Source organism: Heteronotia binoei, chromosome 1, assembly GCF_032191835.1.
Source record: "Heteronotia binoei isolate CCM8104 ecotype False Entrance Well chromosome 1, APGP_CSIRO_Hbin_v1, whole genome shotgun sequence".
Taxonomy (NCBI): domain Eukaryota; kingdom Metazoa; phylum Chordata; class Lepidosauria; order Squamata; family Gekkonidae; genus Heteronotia; species Heteronotia binoei.
In genome coordinates this window covers 100,356,468-100,371,982 of record NC_083223.1, presented here as the reverse complement: position 1 = coordinate 100,371,982, position 15,515 = coordinate 100,356,468, and the positions used below count along the sequence as shown (strand labels likewise).

At 41.8% G+C, this 15,515-nt stretch overlaps 2 protein-coding genes across 2 annotated transcripts in view; one reads left to right on the top strand and one right to left on the bottom strand.

Annotated features, from left to right (window-relative positions):
- The window catches only part of METTL24 (methyltransferase like 24), a 92,018-nt gene extending 81,369 nt beyond the window's left edge, over positions 1-10,649 (top strand). Inside the window, exon 5 of the mRNA XM_060238136.1 lies at positions 7,592-10,649. Within this exon, the coding sequence (XP_060094119.1) occupies positions 7,592-7,906 (315 nt within the window). The 3' untranslated portion in view covers positions 7,907-10,649. The remainder of the gene's footprint in view (positions 1-7,591) is intronic.
- The window catches only part of CDC40 (cell division cycle 40), a 71,931-nt gene continuing 67,001 nt past the window's right edge, over positions 10,586-15,515 (bottom strand). Inside the window, exons 13-15 of the mRNA XM_060238125.1 lie at positions 15,155-15,231; positions 13,594-13,738; positions 10,586-11,928 (exon numbers count right to left, since the gene is read on the bottom strand). Of these exons, the coding sequence (XP_060094108.1) occupies positions 11,751-11,928; positions 13,594-13,738; positions 15,155-15,231 (400 nt within the window). The 3' untranslated portion in view covers positions 10,586-11,750. The remainder of the gene's footprint in view (positions 11,929-13,593; positions 13,739-15,154; positions 15,232-15,515) is intronic.

Below are 15,515 nucleotides of genomic sequence, written 5' to 3'. Positions count from 1 at the left end.
GGCTTCAAGCAGCTTCCAAAAAAGGGACACTGTATGCACTGGCCATAATTGAATTATTACAGGCAGACTTAACCAATAGTTAAGAGTTAAGAAGAGGACATGAAACAAAATCATGCAAATGCCAGGCAACAAAACTGAGCTGGCAAAACTAAAAGATTATCACCATATGGGCCGTTATGATGAGCACATGCTTTTCTTTGTCATTCAAGATGGGCTCTTTCTTTCTTTCTGAGAAGGAATAAACAGACAGCTGTGGATCTGGATGAAGACATCAAACTTCTGACATGAATGCTAATAAGCACCCACACTTGCCTTTGTACACTCTCAAAGAAATGGCTGCAAAACTGCTCCTAGAAAGTATTCATCGGGATTTTTCCATGGCTATGTTCTGTGGTGGCAGAACCTACAGTAGTCATCTTGTAGCAATGAATCTACTTCAGAGAGCCAGTGTGGTGTAGTGGTTAGAGTGTCAAACTGATCAGGAAGACCCAGGTTTGAATCCTCCCTCCGCTCTGGGTGCTTGCAGGGTGGCCTTGTGCCAGTCACGTACTCTTAATCTAACCTACCTTACAGGGTTGCTATTGTGAGGCTAAAATGGAGAACAATGTTGTGCTGTGCACCTATGGGGAAAAGGGCATTTGGAGGGGTTTGAGTTCTGGGATGGGCATAAATACCAGTATTTGGTACTCCCAGTACTGTTTTGGGATTCAGGTTTAGTTTTCCCAGGATTCTGGTTCTAATATTCTGTATGTGGGACCTTTTTTCAGGGGATGGGTGGGTGGAGGGGCTTTTTTTTCAATTGAATGACACCAAAATTTCAGGGTAACTAGTGCTGTCTGTCTTATTAAAGACACCCCCCCCCATTTCAAGTAAATTGGACCAAGGGGTACCATCTACTTGCAGGGATGAAGACTGGGAGGGGAAAAACGGCCATGGAAAAGGGCCCTGCTTGCACAAAGAAAGGAGCCAGCTAGACCCACTGCTCCTCTGGGCTGGTCAAGACTCTCAGCAGCCATGAGCCCCCCTCCCCCCTGCTAGTTGGGACTCTTGCTGGCTGCAAGGGAACAATAGGCTTGGGATCCTCAAAGTGCTTCTGCTGGATATTCCCAAATTTTTCTGGAAATATATGGATCCCAGATACTAGCAGTCCTGAGGATCCCTAATACCACTCCTGATACCCAGGTATATCTGAAAATGCAAACAAGCTATTTTCCAAGAATATATTCAGACCAGATATATCCCTAGAGGAGAAGAGAACAATGTAAGCTGCTTTGGGTCCTCATTGGGAGGAAAGGCAGAGTATAAACAAAGTAAATAAAACAAGTAAGCATCTGTATTGCATATTCTTTGAGAAATTTAAGTGACCAAGTTTCTACTCTTCCTTAGAAGGAATGTGTCCCTTTCAGCAGTCAGACAGCTGGTGTCTAGGGACAGTTCTAGCATGTTTTGACAATGTAGTCTGTAGCCATATTGCTCTTCTAAAGTATTTCTTGCATGATATGAGGATAGAGACATGCTTCATAGTTAATAGCGGCTTGTGAGGCTGGACGATTACCCTGATAACGACCCACAAGGTGCCACTTCATTTTTAGTCGCTCACTGCTTTAACCCACGATTCTGTGTCTGTTCCAGCCTCCAGGTTCCTGGTCTTTTTGAGAATCAGGACTTACCCTGCAGATGATCACTTGGCAGGGTCTGGAGACAGAACTGGCTCTAGCACCCAAGGTTATGGCTTGTGAACTGGTTGATACAGCAAGACTCCTCCCTGGCCTCAGCCTAAATAGACTGGGAGGTAATTTGCCCTAGCTGTATTGCAGGCAGGTGCTGGAGTTTCTGTGGCTGCACTGTGTTCTGGCCAGGGTCCTACAAGGGACTACCACCACCAGAGCACTATTCTAGCTCAGCAGTTGGATTGTGTGCAGCCCATACGGTGCTTAGACTCTGTGCCACTTTATTGCTGCTGTTCCTGCAGATTGGGAGAAGATCCTGCAGGGGCTACTGGCCCAGGTTTGAGTTCTATCTGGTGAAGGCTTTGTTATCTGCCTTGGGCTGGTAGCAAGATTTCTCTTGCAGGCTGTGCAATCTGGTTTCTGGTACTAGTGGCTCATTTTCAGTGGAGGCTTTCTGCAGTTCTGGTCCCTCTGGTCCTCCTCAGCCACCAACCTTGGCTCCTAAGATGGTTGGAGGTGGTCATTACAGGTTGGTTGAGATGGTTGGAGGTGGTCATTACAGGTTTTCAAAGTGATGTTCTAGCCCAGGAGTGGCCAGACTTGCTTAGCACAAGAGCCAAATACAATAAACATCAGATGTTTGAGAGCTGCAATACAAGAATGTCTGATGTTTGATATCAGGCAGGCAGGAAGGAAAGCAAATAGATGGGGGAGCAGGACGGACGGGGAGGTGAAAATGCATTCTCCAAGCCACCAGCTATCTTGAATTGGATGAGTGATTTAAAGAGACAAATACCTTCTCCAAACCAACTGACTGGGGGGGGGGAGCTTTGAGAGCCACACAATATGCATGGAAGAGCCACAAGTGGCTCCTGAGCCACAGTTTGGCCACCCCTGTTCTAGCCAGTGTTAAATGCATCACATTTCACTTGGAAATAATCCAGCATGTGCTTTACTCTACTGTTGAAATTATTTAGTGGGACTAAAAAGTTTTTAATTTTGTTTGGATCACAGCCCTACCTATTACTGTGTTATTGTAATTGTGCTTGAATATTTGGGGACAAATGAAATGTAGATTTGGAGGAGAGAGGCATGAACTAGGATGGCGACACCTAGTGACTATATTTGAAATAGTGATCTGTTGCAAATGAGGATGCTGTCTGCATGTGTCTTTCAAGTTCCATTTTGAGAATGCTTACATTTGGTTCACCACACTAACCTTTTTACCAGGTGAGACTGTGAGGGGACGAAGAGCAGTGTTTCTTCCTCAAAATGATAGATATGGAATACAGTTGTTATCACTGTTGGCCTTGACAAGCAATGATTTGGATATATGACCATGGATATATCTGCCTGATTTGACAGCAATTTCAGTAATTGTGGTGGCTTAATTTAATTTTTCCCAGTGATCAGAGAACTGGATAGTGCCATACATATTTTGGTTTGGATCACTTAATGCCTTCCATACCTGAAAATTTTTTGGACTGCTTGCACAGGTCAAGGTGCACATTGTATGAGTGGGCCCTTTAAAATGAACAGTGATATACCAGTTTTTTTCTCAAGAAAAAGTGTTCCCTGGGCAACAGACATCCATATGCAGGTTCATCATGGGTCAATGCCATATATATCAGAAAATGACAGTTATGCTGCATCATAAAGGTAAAGGTAGTCCCCTGTGCAAGCACCAGTCATTTCCAACTCTGAGGTGATGTTGCATCACAACAGCAATATTCTGTCAGGAGTCATTTTGTAGAAAAAGAGGTGCTAGAGCTTATTTGCATATGCCACACACCCCTGACATCACAGGAAGGTGTACTGAATTATATCAGCTCAGCATCTACCTTAAAATGCTTCTTGAATTATAATTGTCATAATAAAACCTTACTCCCATCCTACTTTTTAAATTTCTTTCTTCTATGTGGCCACCATGGCATGATGGAAGATTTCCATCTGTCTACTTTATATGTTTTGGTTATTTTCCCATTTTTTGTGGGAGGAAAGATTAGAAAGTTGGTCAAATCGTAAAGTTCAGCAAAATTCTCACAGGGAGTTTGAACAGTGAAGCCCAGCAGTTATTTGAGGGAGGAGGGGTAAAAAAGAAAGAGCACAATAAAATGTAGAGGTTCCAGAACTCTGCTCCTGCCCAAAATGAGGCCTGCTAATCGTAGTCTCCAAACTGCTCATCTCATATGGCTGACAGGCTGTGTTGTCTATCTTCCATACTTTTAGGCTTTAGCATTTAGATCAGGGGTGTCAAACTCCTTTGTTATGAGGGCCAGAACTGACAAATGAGACCTTGTTGGGCCAAGCCATGTCAGGCCGGGCCGTGTGTGTACCTATTTAAGATTAGGTAACAGAGATAAAATGTTTATAAAGAACACAGACAAACATATATATTTTAAAAAACTTTAAACATGCTTAAAGCATTAGCAGTCATTGGTCTTAAAGATGCTTTCTTTGTATTTCTCCCATGGAAACCAGGGAACTGGGCAAAGGAAGCTCTGGCTCTTTCTTTCCTTCCCCAGGGGACTGAGGGGCGGGGGAGCCTCAGCCAATAGAAGGAAGAGAGGCTTGGCTTAGTAGCTCTGCTGTGTGACTGAGAGAACCTAGCAAAGCAAACTATTTCTCCCCGCCCCTTCCTCCCCAAGGGAGGAGCCTGAGCCAATGGAGAAAATAGAGGCTTTGCTCTGTAGCTCCTGTGCAGTTGAGCAAGCCTTGCAAAGCAAGCTGTTATGTCATGCATTAAGTTGCTCACAGTGACTTGAAGTTTGGAGACTTGAATTTCTTGGCATTTATACCCTTGTATCTGAAATTGATTACTTGATGCTTGAAGAAGCAATTGTGAAACAAGGCAATAGAACATCCTTGTTGCAATAACTGGACTGCTGGCTGCCTTAAAATTTGAATTTACTTGGACATCACTCATCATTCTTCTCCAGGGCTACATCAGACCTTTCATCAAGGAATCAGCATTGGACTGCTTTAAAAATTTGACTTGATTTCTGATGGCTACTTTGGGATGTTCTGTTTCCTAAATTATTGAGTTGTGTCTGTGCTTTCTGTTACATAGAATACACTAAGCTTTGATGATATTGTTATTGTTTCTTTAGTGTCTGAGGCTGGTAATCACGGAAGCTTTGTGCTTTATTTTCTTGCTACCTACCACCATGGTTCTCTTTTTGTGTTAGTTATGCAGAAGGAAGCAAGAGAGAGAAAGAAGGAAGCAGATTACAGCCAGTTGCTCAGGGGCCTGATTCAGCCCCCAAACTGCATGTTTGACACCCCTGATTTAGATCAATCTGTCAGGATGGCTGACTTGACCATCTTATCTAAAGGCTGATCTGTCTTCTTCAGTTGTATTACTTACTTCCATTTTCCCACAGATCAGATGGGGGCCGGAGTTTTCTTTGAAGTAAACCTCCTGCATGGTGTTTGACCATGTTCTTTGTAGTTCTCATAATATGTTAGAAAAGTAAACAGGAATCCTGGGTGTTACAGTGGCTATTGGCCTGTTGGATGGGTGTTTGTGGGACTGGACCTCAAATTCATGTTCAACAGTGATCTTTCTAGAAACAAGGTTTTTAGGGTGTGGTTCAATTTACCCTGGCCTAATGCTGTGTGAGAACCCACTAAGGCTGTTCAGGCCTCATTTGCAGTCAAAAGTGAAATCTTACTTACTGTGCCTGAACAAGAAGCACCCTTTGGACACATCTGAATAACCAACATGATTAATTTATAGAAAGCAAGAGATATTTAAGAGACAAAACATGATGGCTCCCAGTCACTCAGCTTGCCCAGGGGCCATAAAAGGAGCCAATTCACTCCCTGGGATTTTAATCTGGAGACTCAATTCGTGCTGGACCTACAACACACATAGATTTTCCCCACAAGATTCCTGTAGCTCACACAGAAACACTTTCAGATAGCAGAAACAACGCCCTGTTGTTCTTCCTTTTAATCTGAGATTCAGCCAGACTTATTGAAGCCCTTGCTCAGGGTCCTGCATTATAATTTTGGTTGCCAGTTGTGATCTCCATGACCTGTTAAGCATCCCATATTCTAATCTGGCATGCTGGAAGCACTGAGTAGTGGAGGGGAGAAACACAAGAATGGCTGCAGTTCTGCTCAGTGAGCAGGCCTTAAATCAGGAGGGAGGCAGGGTTGCCTCTAACAGCCTAACATCTGTCCTAGCCAAATTAATAGAAATTGTAATCAAATTGTAATCTGTGTTAGGCACATAGAGGAACAAAGCCTGCTGAGGGAAAATCTGCATGGCTTCAGTAAAAGGAAGTCCTGCCTCACCAACCTTTTGGAGTTCTTTGAGAAACAGAACAAGCATGTAGATAATGGTGATCTGGTAGACATTATATATGTGGACTTTCAAAAGGCTTTTGACAAGGTACCTCACCAAAGACTCCCAAGGAAATTTAGCAGTCATCATGGGATAAGAGAATGGGTTCTCTTAGGGATTAAAAAGTGGTTAAGTGACAGGAAGCAAAGAATAGGAATCAATGGACAGTTCTCACAATGGAGGGAAGGAAGCAGTGGGGTCCACAAGGATTGGTATTGGGGTTGATATTATTTACTGATAAATGATCTGGAACTGAGTAGTGTAGTGGCCAAGTTTGCAGATGACACAAAATTATTCAGGATGGTAAAAACTAAGGTTGATTGTGAAGAGCTCCAAGAGTATCTCCACAAACTGAGTGAGTTGGAGACAATGTGGCAAATGGAGTTCAGTGTCGGTAAGTGTAAGATGATACAAAATGGGATAAAAACCCAACTTCAAATATAGGCTAATGGGGTCTGAATTTGCTGAGACTGAGAGGGGAAAAGATCTGAGATTCGTAGTGGACAACTCAATGAAAGTGTCAACCCAGTATGCTGCATTGATGAAAAAGGCAAACTCCATGGGTGTGATCACACCAAGGATTTACTGTGGTGGTCTCTCACCGCTCCAGGAAGAGGTGCACCGTGGCAATCACACAGCACCTACAATAGGCAATAGGAGCATTCAGATACGCCTGTGTGTGTGGAGCATGTGCATGGCATGTTCTGGTCATTCAGATGGCTGGAAAATGTTCCATGCATACACTTCAGAGGTTTGCTGCTGGGGAGCACCTGGTAGCTATTACTCTGGTCCCAGCCAGCCCTAGGACAAGGTAAGGATGGGTGGGAAGATGTATGCGTGTGATTGAAACCATTAAATTCAGAGGGGAGGAGTGGCTAGGGTGGACCTAACCTCTCAGGTGATTGCATCCCATGCTAGGGATTATTAGGAAAAGGGCTGAACAGAAAATGGCAGATATTATAATGTCCCTGTATAGATCTATGGTTTGGTCTCATTTGGAATAAAATGTACAGTTCTGGTCATCTTATCTCAAAAAATACATTGCAGAGCTGGAAAAAATAGAGGAGAGTGATCAAGATGATTAGAGAGTTGGAGTACCTTCCCTATGAGGAAAAGCTGAAGAGCAGGCTTGTAGCTATTGGGGGGTCCAGACCCCTTCAATCAAACTCTTGTTCCCTCTGAATGGTCCCTCTAATCTGTCCCCCGCTGTTCTGAACCTGGGAAGGCAGGTGAGCCATTGCAGCTTGTAACACAGAGAAGCTGTTTGTAGTACATTGCTGCCGCTATACCCACTCCAGCCGCTGGGTGGAGTCCTTTTGGCTGCAGAAGAAAGGTGTCCCAACTCCTGGGGACCTGCAGAGCCCTGACCCTGGCTGCCCCAAAGGCTACAGGAATTGGTTGGCCACTGTGTGAGACAGGACGGATCACTGTTCTGATCCAGCAAGACTTTTATATTCTTAACAATCTCGCAAAGTGGCCTGATTATGCTGTTTTTTCTTCTATAACATATTTATTTATATTGTTAGAACCTGCTTATTTGTTATATTATGGTTTTGTTACATTTTAACAGATCGATGTCCTCAAAGCAGATATGGAAAGTGCAGAGTGGAAAATTTTGGAAAATCTTATCCTGGAAGATGTCGTGCCACAGATTGGACAACTGGTGTTTGAAATCCATGTTCATTGGCCTGGATTTGAGGTCAGTGGTAACGATAGCACTGTGGTTCGGTACTGGTACAGTCTTCTCAAAGAATTAGAAATGAAGGACTTCAAGCTTTTTCACAGTTACAAAGACATATCGAAGCCACAAGTATTTCTAAAAAGGGAGGCCTTCAATGCAAGTAGCTGCTATACTCTGAGCTGGGTGAATACAAGATGGGAATAGAAAGCCTCACCTTCAGAAGAGAACTGTGAATCATGATCAGCAGTGCTACTGAAGATAACTTTGAAGGCCTTGACAGAACTCACCAAGACATGAGCTGTGGCATCTGATGTAACAGGCATGGAACTAGCCATGCAGTCCTGAAGACCTGAGGGCATTTGTGCCTTCAGAAGAGGTGGTGGTAATTTATGCCACTTCCTACTTCAATCTGCTTTGCCTCTCAATATTGTTCCTGAGGGCCCAGTGACCCCTCCACAAGAACAAAGTTTGTTTTGGAGTGTGTGTGTGGTAGGGGTCAGTGGACTACAATAGGAGGGAAAAGTAGGTAGGTTCTGTAAATTATTGGATACATGGCAGGATTTTTGTTTTCTCAGTACTATTCCCCAAACTGGAAAGGCACGGACTCTGTATCTTGGAAGAAGTCTGAGTTTAAAATAGTTTGTTTACTTCAGCTGTGCACATGGTTGCAGATCAGTCCATGCCTTGACAGAAGAGAGAAGCGGGTAACTCTAGTCTGTCATAATTGCATTGATTGAAGTTGGTATGCATGAAAAGGAACTGTATTCCCATGAACAGATGAGACTTCAGTGTAAACTAGGTTAAAATGTTATTTTTTTCCTCTTCACTTGGGTTGGCCTAGAGGAAAGGAAGCTTGAGTTTCTCGGGGTTCTTACTTAGAAGAGGCACTTTGTCTTGTCTTCCAGTATGTCTTGTCCCCACTTAATTCCCTGCTTTGTTTTCAGGCTGTGGGCAGTCACTTGCTTAAAAAATCACTCCCTCCTCCCCACCTCCTTTTTGCCTTGTACTGTGGTGTTACAGCCTTTCTCAACATGCTTCATTCTAGGAATTTGCATCAAATTATTAAATCAAACTTGCAATCAGTGGCAAGAAGCAGTAAGAAGAGCTTTACTGGGTCAGACAGCGGGTTCATCCAGTCCTGTTTGCCAGAGTGACCAATCAGATGCCTCCAGGAAGTTCAGAGAGAGGTCATGAAATCAACAGCAAGCAACTTGCATTCAGTGGAGTGCTGCTGAAGGTTTCATTGAGCCATTTTAGTCCTGTCCTCTATATAAGCTTTTTCTCAGGTGTAAAATTGCCAAAATGGACAATTTATATAACAGTTTACTGCAGTCCTGGCATGTGTCTATTTTGCAAATGCAACTAGCTCTAACATTTCCTTTTTTCCCTCTGCCTGCACACATTGCCTCCTGGTATTATGGGGAATGATATCCTTCTAGGGCTTTCTTTTCCTGTATCTGTCATTCTGGAAGAAGATAGAAGCTATGGAATAAAAACTTTCTGTATGGGATGAAAGAAATGAGGACTTCTAATTGTTATAACTGCCAATTTACAACGTACAAAAAAACCAACAAAACTGCCTCATCTATGAAAACAATGTTTGCCTGTTCTTGAACATTCCTTAACCATAGCACACATTTAAACCATTTCAGCTACATAACCAGATCCTAAAAATCAGAGAATGTATTATTATGGGTTGTGGTGTTTATTATTGAGCCAGTTCTATTTGCTAGAAGCAGCAAGTTGTAGTAGTAGTAACTAAACAGTGCTGCATTTAGTAAATGCACAGTGTATTTTAAATATGCAAGAAGATACTAGTGAATTATAAATCAAATCTAGTGATAGTACCTTTTCCATCAAAGACACAAGGGAATTTGATCAAACGTAAAGCGTGACTGAAAATCCTATGCTGCATATGGAGGGTTTTGTGCCAGCAGAATACTGCCTGTCTTCCTGGCTGTTAAAATTGGCACAAAAAACCTCTTACCCGTAACACCAGATTCTTAATCTTGAAAAGTGACCATTAGGAGACAATTGTGTACAGTTTAGTTTTGCTCTATATGTGTAAAACATACTGGGAAAAAATTACTAATATTACATATCACTAAGTTTAAAATACTGAGAAATTATTTTTAAAGTATGCAAAGAGATGCTGTTAAGCAATGACAGTGACTGAAGAAAAGTGTGTTTTGCATTGACTCTTAAGTGGCCATGGGTTTTAAATGTTTGAGCTAGACAGAGGCAGCCGCTATGAATTATAGGAGAATCATGATTTGTGTAATCTTAATGGCAGATGTGAAGATCTGCTAAACTTTTCCTCCCTCCATTATTGATGAAGGAATTTTTCAAAGGCTTCTTAAAATCCATCTTAAATTACTCCAGTTTTATATTGGGTAATATCAATGTAAAGAAAAAAATTACTGATGTTAAAGACCTAAACTGTGATGAAAGAATGTATTCAATTTTGTGACAAATTGCAGGAATGCATGCTGGTGTTCATCTACATTTTTATCTGTCACCCTCTAACTGAAAATACAAATGATGTATTAGCATAAAAAGTTATGGATACCAAGATGCATGTTTTCCCCCCTGTGGTAAGAATGCACTAGGAAGTGTCCCCAGAACCAGAAAACAGGCTATTTTATATTTTTATTCCAAAGTATTAATCTTCACATTAGGGAAAAAAACACCATGAAAGTAACTGTAGCCTTTTGTAGACGCTGCCCACCTCTAATGCAGAAGCACGTTCATTACAAGAGGAATTCTGTTGCAATGTTTTACTATTATAAAAGAGGAAAGAAAAGCTCACACTGACAACAGCAGCAAACTACAACATCTAGACTAAAGATTTAATAAAAAACAGACTAGACAATGCTAGAGATGCTGTGTTAAATTAAAGTATGTATTTTCATAAAATACATTTATTAAAAATAACTTCTGTAAAAAATATGGAGACATATATACAGTATTTCAGCACACAAAACATTTCTATAAAATAAAAATAGATATTAAAGTGCCCATTTATTTACAAGATGTAGGTGGACAAGTGATAAAGCTGCTGTTGCTGCTTCCAATTACATCTTCTTTGAGGTACATTTATAAAAAGCTGCAATTCATTTGCTTCTACACAAATCCTGCAGGGTGAATGGGGCATGGAGTTTACAATGAAACAGTATTTGTTTGTTAAGTTTATTTGTTAAGAGGGTTATACACAATGTTCTTTGGATTTCTTTATTATAAAAAGCAAATAGATGACTAAGAATAGTTATAAAACGGAACCCTATATCATCAAAGAAATTGACAAGCAGATTTTGAAATAGGCACCCCTCCCTGCAAAATACCCCAATACTCCTGTGCACAGGAATCTTTTTGTGCACCATAATGGTAGGGAAGAATGTCTTAGGTGGAGTTCTCCCCATTCCAAAATAAGAAAGCTGGGAAGGGACTTCATGGGCACTACAGCAGGTAGATGCCCTGTACCTATGATTTGTTGGATAATGCCCGCTCTCTGCCCCCCTCCCCCCCCGCCAAGGATGTTAGATCTAGGGGGAAATTTTCCCATGTGCAGAAACTGAATTGAGGACATGAAACTGAAACTGCTCAAGGTAAGTGTTTCTTTGTGCATGCAACTAATAATTTCTATTAAATACAGCAACAATTTTGAGTAACAGATTTCTATTATATATAACATAATTTCAGTGACACCTTATGTAATTGGAAATTGAAGAATACTGCCAAGTAGTATTTATAAATAGGTACACTTTACTATGTAACGCTGACATGAAAAACTGCACTCTTACAAATCGTGCACTTAACAAACAGGGCCAAGCCTGCTGTTTTATTTCAGCTTCTTTAAACAATCACAGAGAAGCATCCTAGTTTAATTGCTTTCATAGCTAGACATTATCCCAAAACTACCACTTCAGTCCATTTCATGTGGCCATTTTCAGATTCTTACAGGAGATAATCCTCACTAGAGAAACCTTTCACGTTGAGTCTTGGTTGGAGCATTTTCAAGATGATATGCAGACAGTTTAGTGCAGAGCTCTCAGTCCCATAGTTTAATGAGACCATCCCACCCACAAGTGATCACCTTTGATGTTTCATGTGGATGCCACACTGCGCCAATGCAGACTTTGTCGTGAGCTTTTAACCTACTGTAGAGTTTTGTTGTCTTCCAGTCCCAGATGTTGAGTTTTCCATCTGCATCTCCTGATATCACATAGCTGTTTTACAAAGAAAGTAGTATTGTTTATAAAAAGAAAGTAGTAATATTTATAAACATTAGTTTGGGAAGTAAAAGGCTATAAAATCAGATTTAAACATGTTTAACACTAAAGCAGATGAAACCAAACCAAGAGAATATTAGAAAAACGGACAGGATCCCACAATCCACCAGGACCTTTCCTGCATCACCCTTCCTTCCCAGAAGGCCACCACTGTGAAAGCCCATGGACTAACAACCACGTAGGTCAGAATGCTGACAATGACGAGGGGAATGGACAAATATCACCTGTCAGTATCACTTCACTGAAGGAAGAGGAAGACATGACCAATTTTGTCCCCTTCTTCCTCCTCCCCACTATAGCATCCTAACCCATGTGGCTTTACATTCATGCCAGCCATGTGACCTCAGGAATAAATTTTCCTGGGATCAGAAAGGACTGCAGGAGAAACAGAAAAATCTGTCATCCCTGTGTCCATGGAATTCTAACCCATTTATTGTGTTTTATATTTTCTGTTACACAGATTTTGTAGTTGTTTGTTTTGTTGTTCAGTTGCACAGTCGAGTCCGACTCTTTGTGACCCCATAGACCAAGTCATGCCAGGCCCTCCTGTCTTCCACCATCCTCCAAAGTCTGTTCAAATTCATGTTAGTTACATCAGTAACGCTGTCCAGTCATCTCATCTTTTTCCTGTCTCTTTCTTCTTTGCCTTCGGTCTTTCCCAGCATCAGGGTCTTCGCCAGGGTCTTCCCCTTCTCATTTGGTGGCCAAAGTATTTGAATTTCAGCTTCAGCATCTGACCTTTCAGGGAACAGTCAGGGTTGATTTCTCTTAGGACTGACTGATTTGATCTTCTTGCAGTCCAAGGGACTCTCAGAGTCTTCTTCAGCACCACAACTTGAAAGCATCTATTCTTATGTGCTAAGCCTTCCTTATGGTCCAGCTCTTACAGCCATACATTACTACTGAGAATACCATCACTTTGACTATAACGGACTTTTGTTAGCAGGGTAATGTCTCTACTTTTTATTATACTGCCTAGGTTTGCCTAGCTGCCCTCCCAAGGAGCAAACATCTTTTAATTTCATGGCTACAGTCACCATCTGCAGTGACCTTGGATCCCAGGAATGTGAAGTCTGTCACTACTTCACTATATGTTTTTCTAGTACTCCCGGGCTTTCTCCATAATCCAGCAAATGTTGGCAATTTGATCTCAAGTTCCTCTACCTCTCCGAAACCCAGCTTGTACTTCTGGTAGTTCCTGATCCACATACTACTAGAGCGATCTTTAACATGGCCTTGCTGGTGTGGGCAATGGTGCGATTTTGTAGTAGATTATGCTAATCCCAATGGCTCCAATCTAGTCTTAGTTTGCTCTCTGGAGATGCGATATGCACATTACCTGCCCAGGCTGCTGATGTTGACAACTGTTTGGAAAGCATGGGATATCTAAGAACTGCCTCAACCCTGTCCCATGGCAAGGAAGTCCCTTAATTCCAACCCACTCCCAAAATGAATGGTTCTGTTGAAAGGCGGGGGGACATGACCAGTATACATACTGGGCAGTGTACAGAGAATTCTACCCCCCCACCCCATGATAGAGTATAATGCTCAATTAGAAAATCACAATAGAAATGGTGAACTTATGAACTATAGGAAACATACCTCATGTCAGGTGAAAAATCAACTTGGCAGGCATAGCCTGCCACCATATGACCCTTGAAAATTTTCTTTTTATTTAGTCTGAATCTGTTCTGAGCACCAAAAATCAAAATCTGATTGTCCATGGATTGACAAGCCAGCCATTTTCCTGTTAAAGATATCAATGCAGAGATCAGCTTCCTTAAAATAAATTCTTGCACTTCGATTTTTACAGCTCTGACTCATTACTTATTAGAATCACTACAGATTTTTACCACATGCTGAATAATTAAATTGCTGAATAATTAAAGATGTCAACTACTGCAAAATATATGAACTCTGCTGACCCATACCACTTATCTACTAGGTTCTCTTGCATTGCTGGTTCAATTGTTAACGCTGAAACCAATTACAGCTATATAAAAGCTAAATCCATTAGCTGCAGAGGTAATACTGAAAATGCATGTGTCAAAGAACCAGCCACATAGAAGGAAACCAGGGTTAGCAAAAGGAAGGAGGAGGGGGTGGGGAGATAATGATGGATTCAAGGTTGGTAACATCTTGAAGCTAGCAAGGGAGGCCAGCACAGAGAAAGATGCTGTAATGGGACTGAGTTTCAAAGCTAGCAGTTGTGGAGTCTGACAAGGAGATAGATAAAGACAACATTTTACTGACTATTACAACTAGAGCTCTGTTCCCCCTACTTAAAAAGTTATCATACCCATTGTACAAAAACTTCTATTATAATTTCTTTCTGAAGACTAATGTTTTAAACAAGGACAAAACAACACAGATGGTAGCCCATAAAAACATAAGAAGAAAAGCACAAACATACAAAAGAAAATTCCCAGGGGCCCTCAAACTTCAGCTGGTTTTGGCAGACAACCAAAGATAACCAAAGTGTGCGCATATCACAGGATGAGCAGGATCTTTTCCTGTGACATCATGTTACTCTTTGGAATAAAGAGTGGATCCAAACACCTCCAAAGCCAAGAATGATTAGGAGAGCAGGGATTTATCAAAGCCACTTTGAACCTGCCATTTTGAACCTTTTTGTACTGAGTCCCTAAGCTGTTTTGCAGTTTTACAGGTCTCAATCAGTGAGACTGCAGAAGACCCCCTCACTCTTTCCTGGGCTCTGACCAAAGGCATGAGCCAGTATATTTACAAAATGTCCTTTCCAATATCTGGAATACTTGTGAGACTATATCAAGTGGGGAGGCACGGTGGCTCAGTGGTAGAGCATCTGCTTGGTAAGCAGAAGGTCCCAGGTTCAATCCCTGGCATCTCCAAAAAAGGGTCCAGGCAAATAGGTTTGAAAAACCTCAGCTTGAGAGCCTCTGCCAGTCTGAGTAGACAATACTGACTTTGATGGACTGAGGTTCTGATTCAGTATAAGGCAGCTTCATATGTTCATACATACTATAGCAGGAAAGGTTCTCTGACAGTATGCTGAAATGCAGACTATCCAGCTGTTCTGCCATATTTACACTCAGAATATAAAGCGTCCAAATGTATAATATAAAGAATAAGGACTTAGACAATATTTTAGAGAATGAATGGTAAGATACATAGGTGAGCTTACCATTTGGAGACAAAGTCACTGCTGGCATGGAGTGCATACTTGGTTCTGCTATGTACTTGAAATCGACTGGAATGTCCCTGTAGAGGGAGAGACGTACATGAATGAAGATGATGATATTGGATTTATATCCTGCGCTATACTCTGAATCTCAGAGCCGTCACAATCTCCTTTATCTTCTCCCCCACCCCCCACAACAGACACCCTGTGAGGAAGGTGGGGCTCATAGAGCTCTTACAGCAGCTGCCCTTTCAAGGACTGCAACTACGAGAGTGATGGCTGACCCCAGGCCATTCCAGCAGCTGCAAGTGGAGAAGTCAAATCTGGTTTTCCCAAATAAGAGTCCGCACACTACAGACATTAT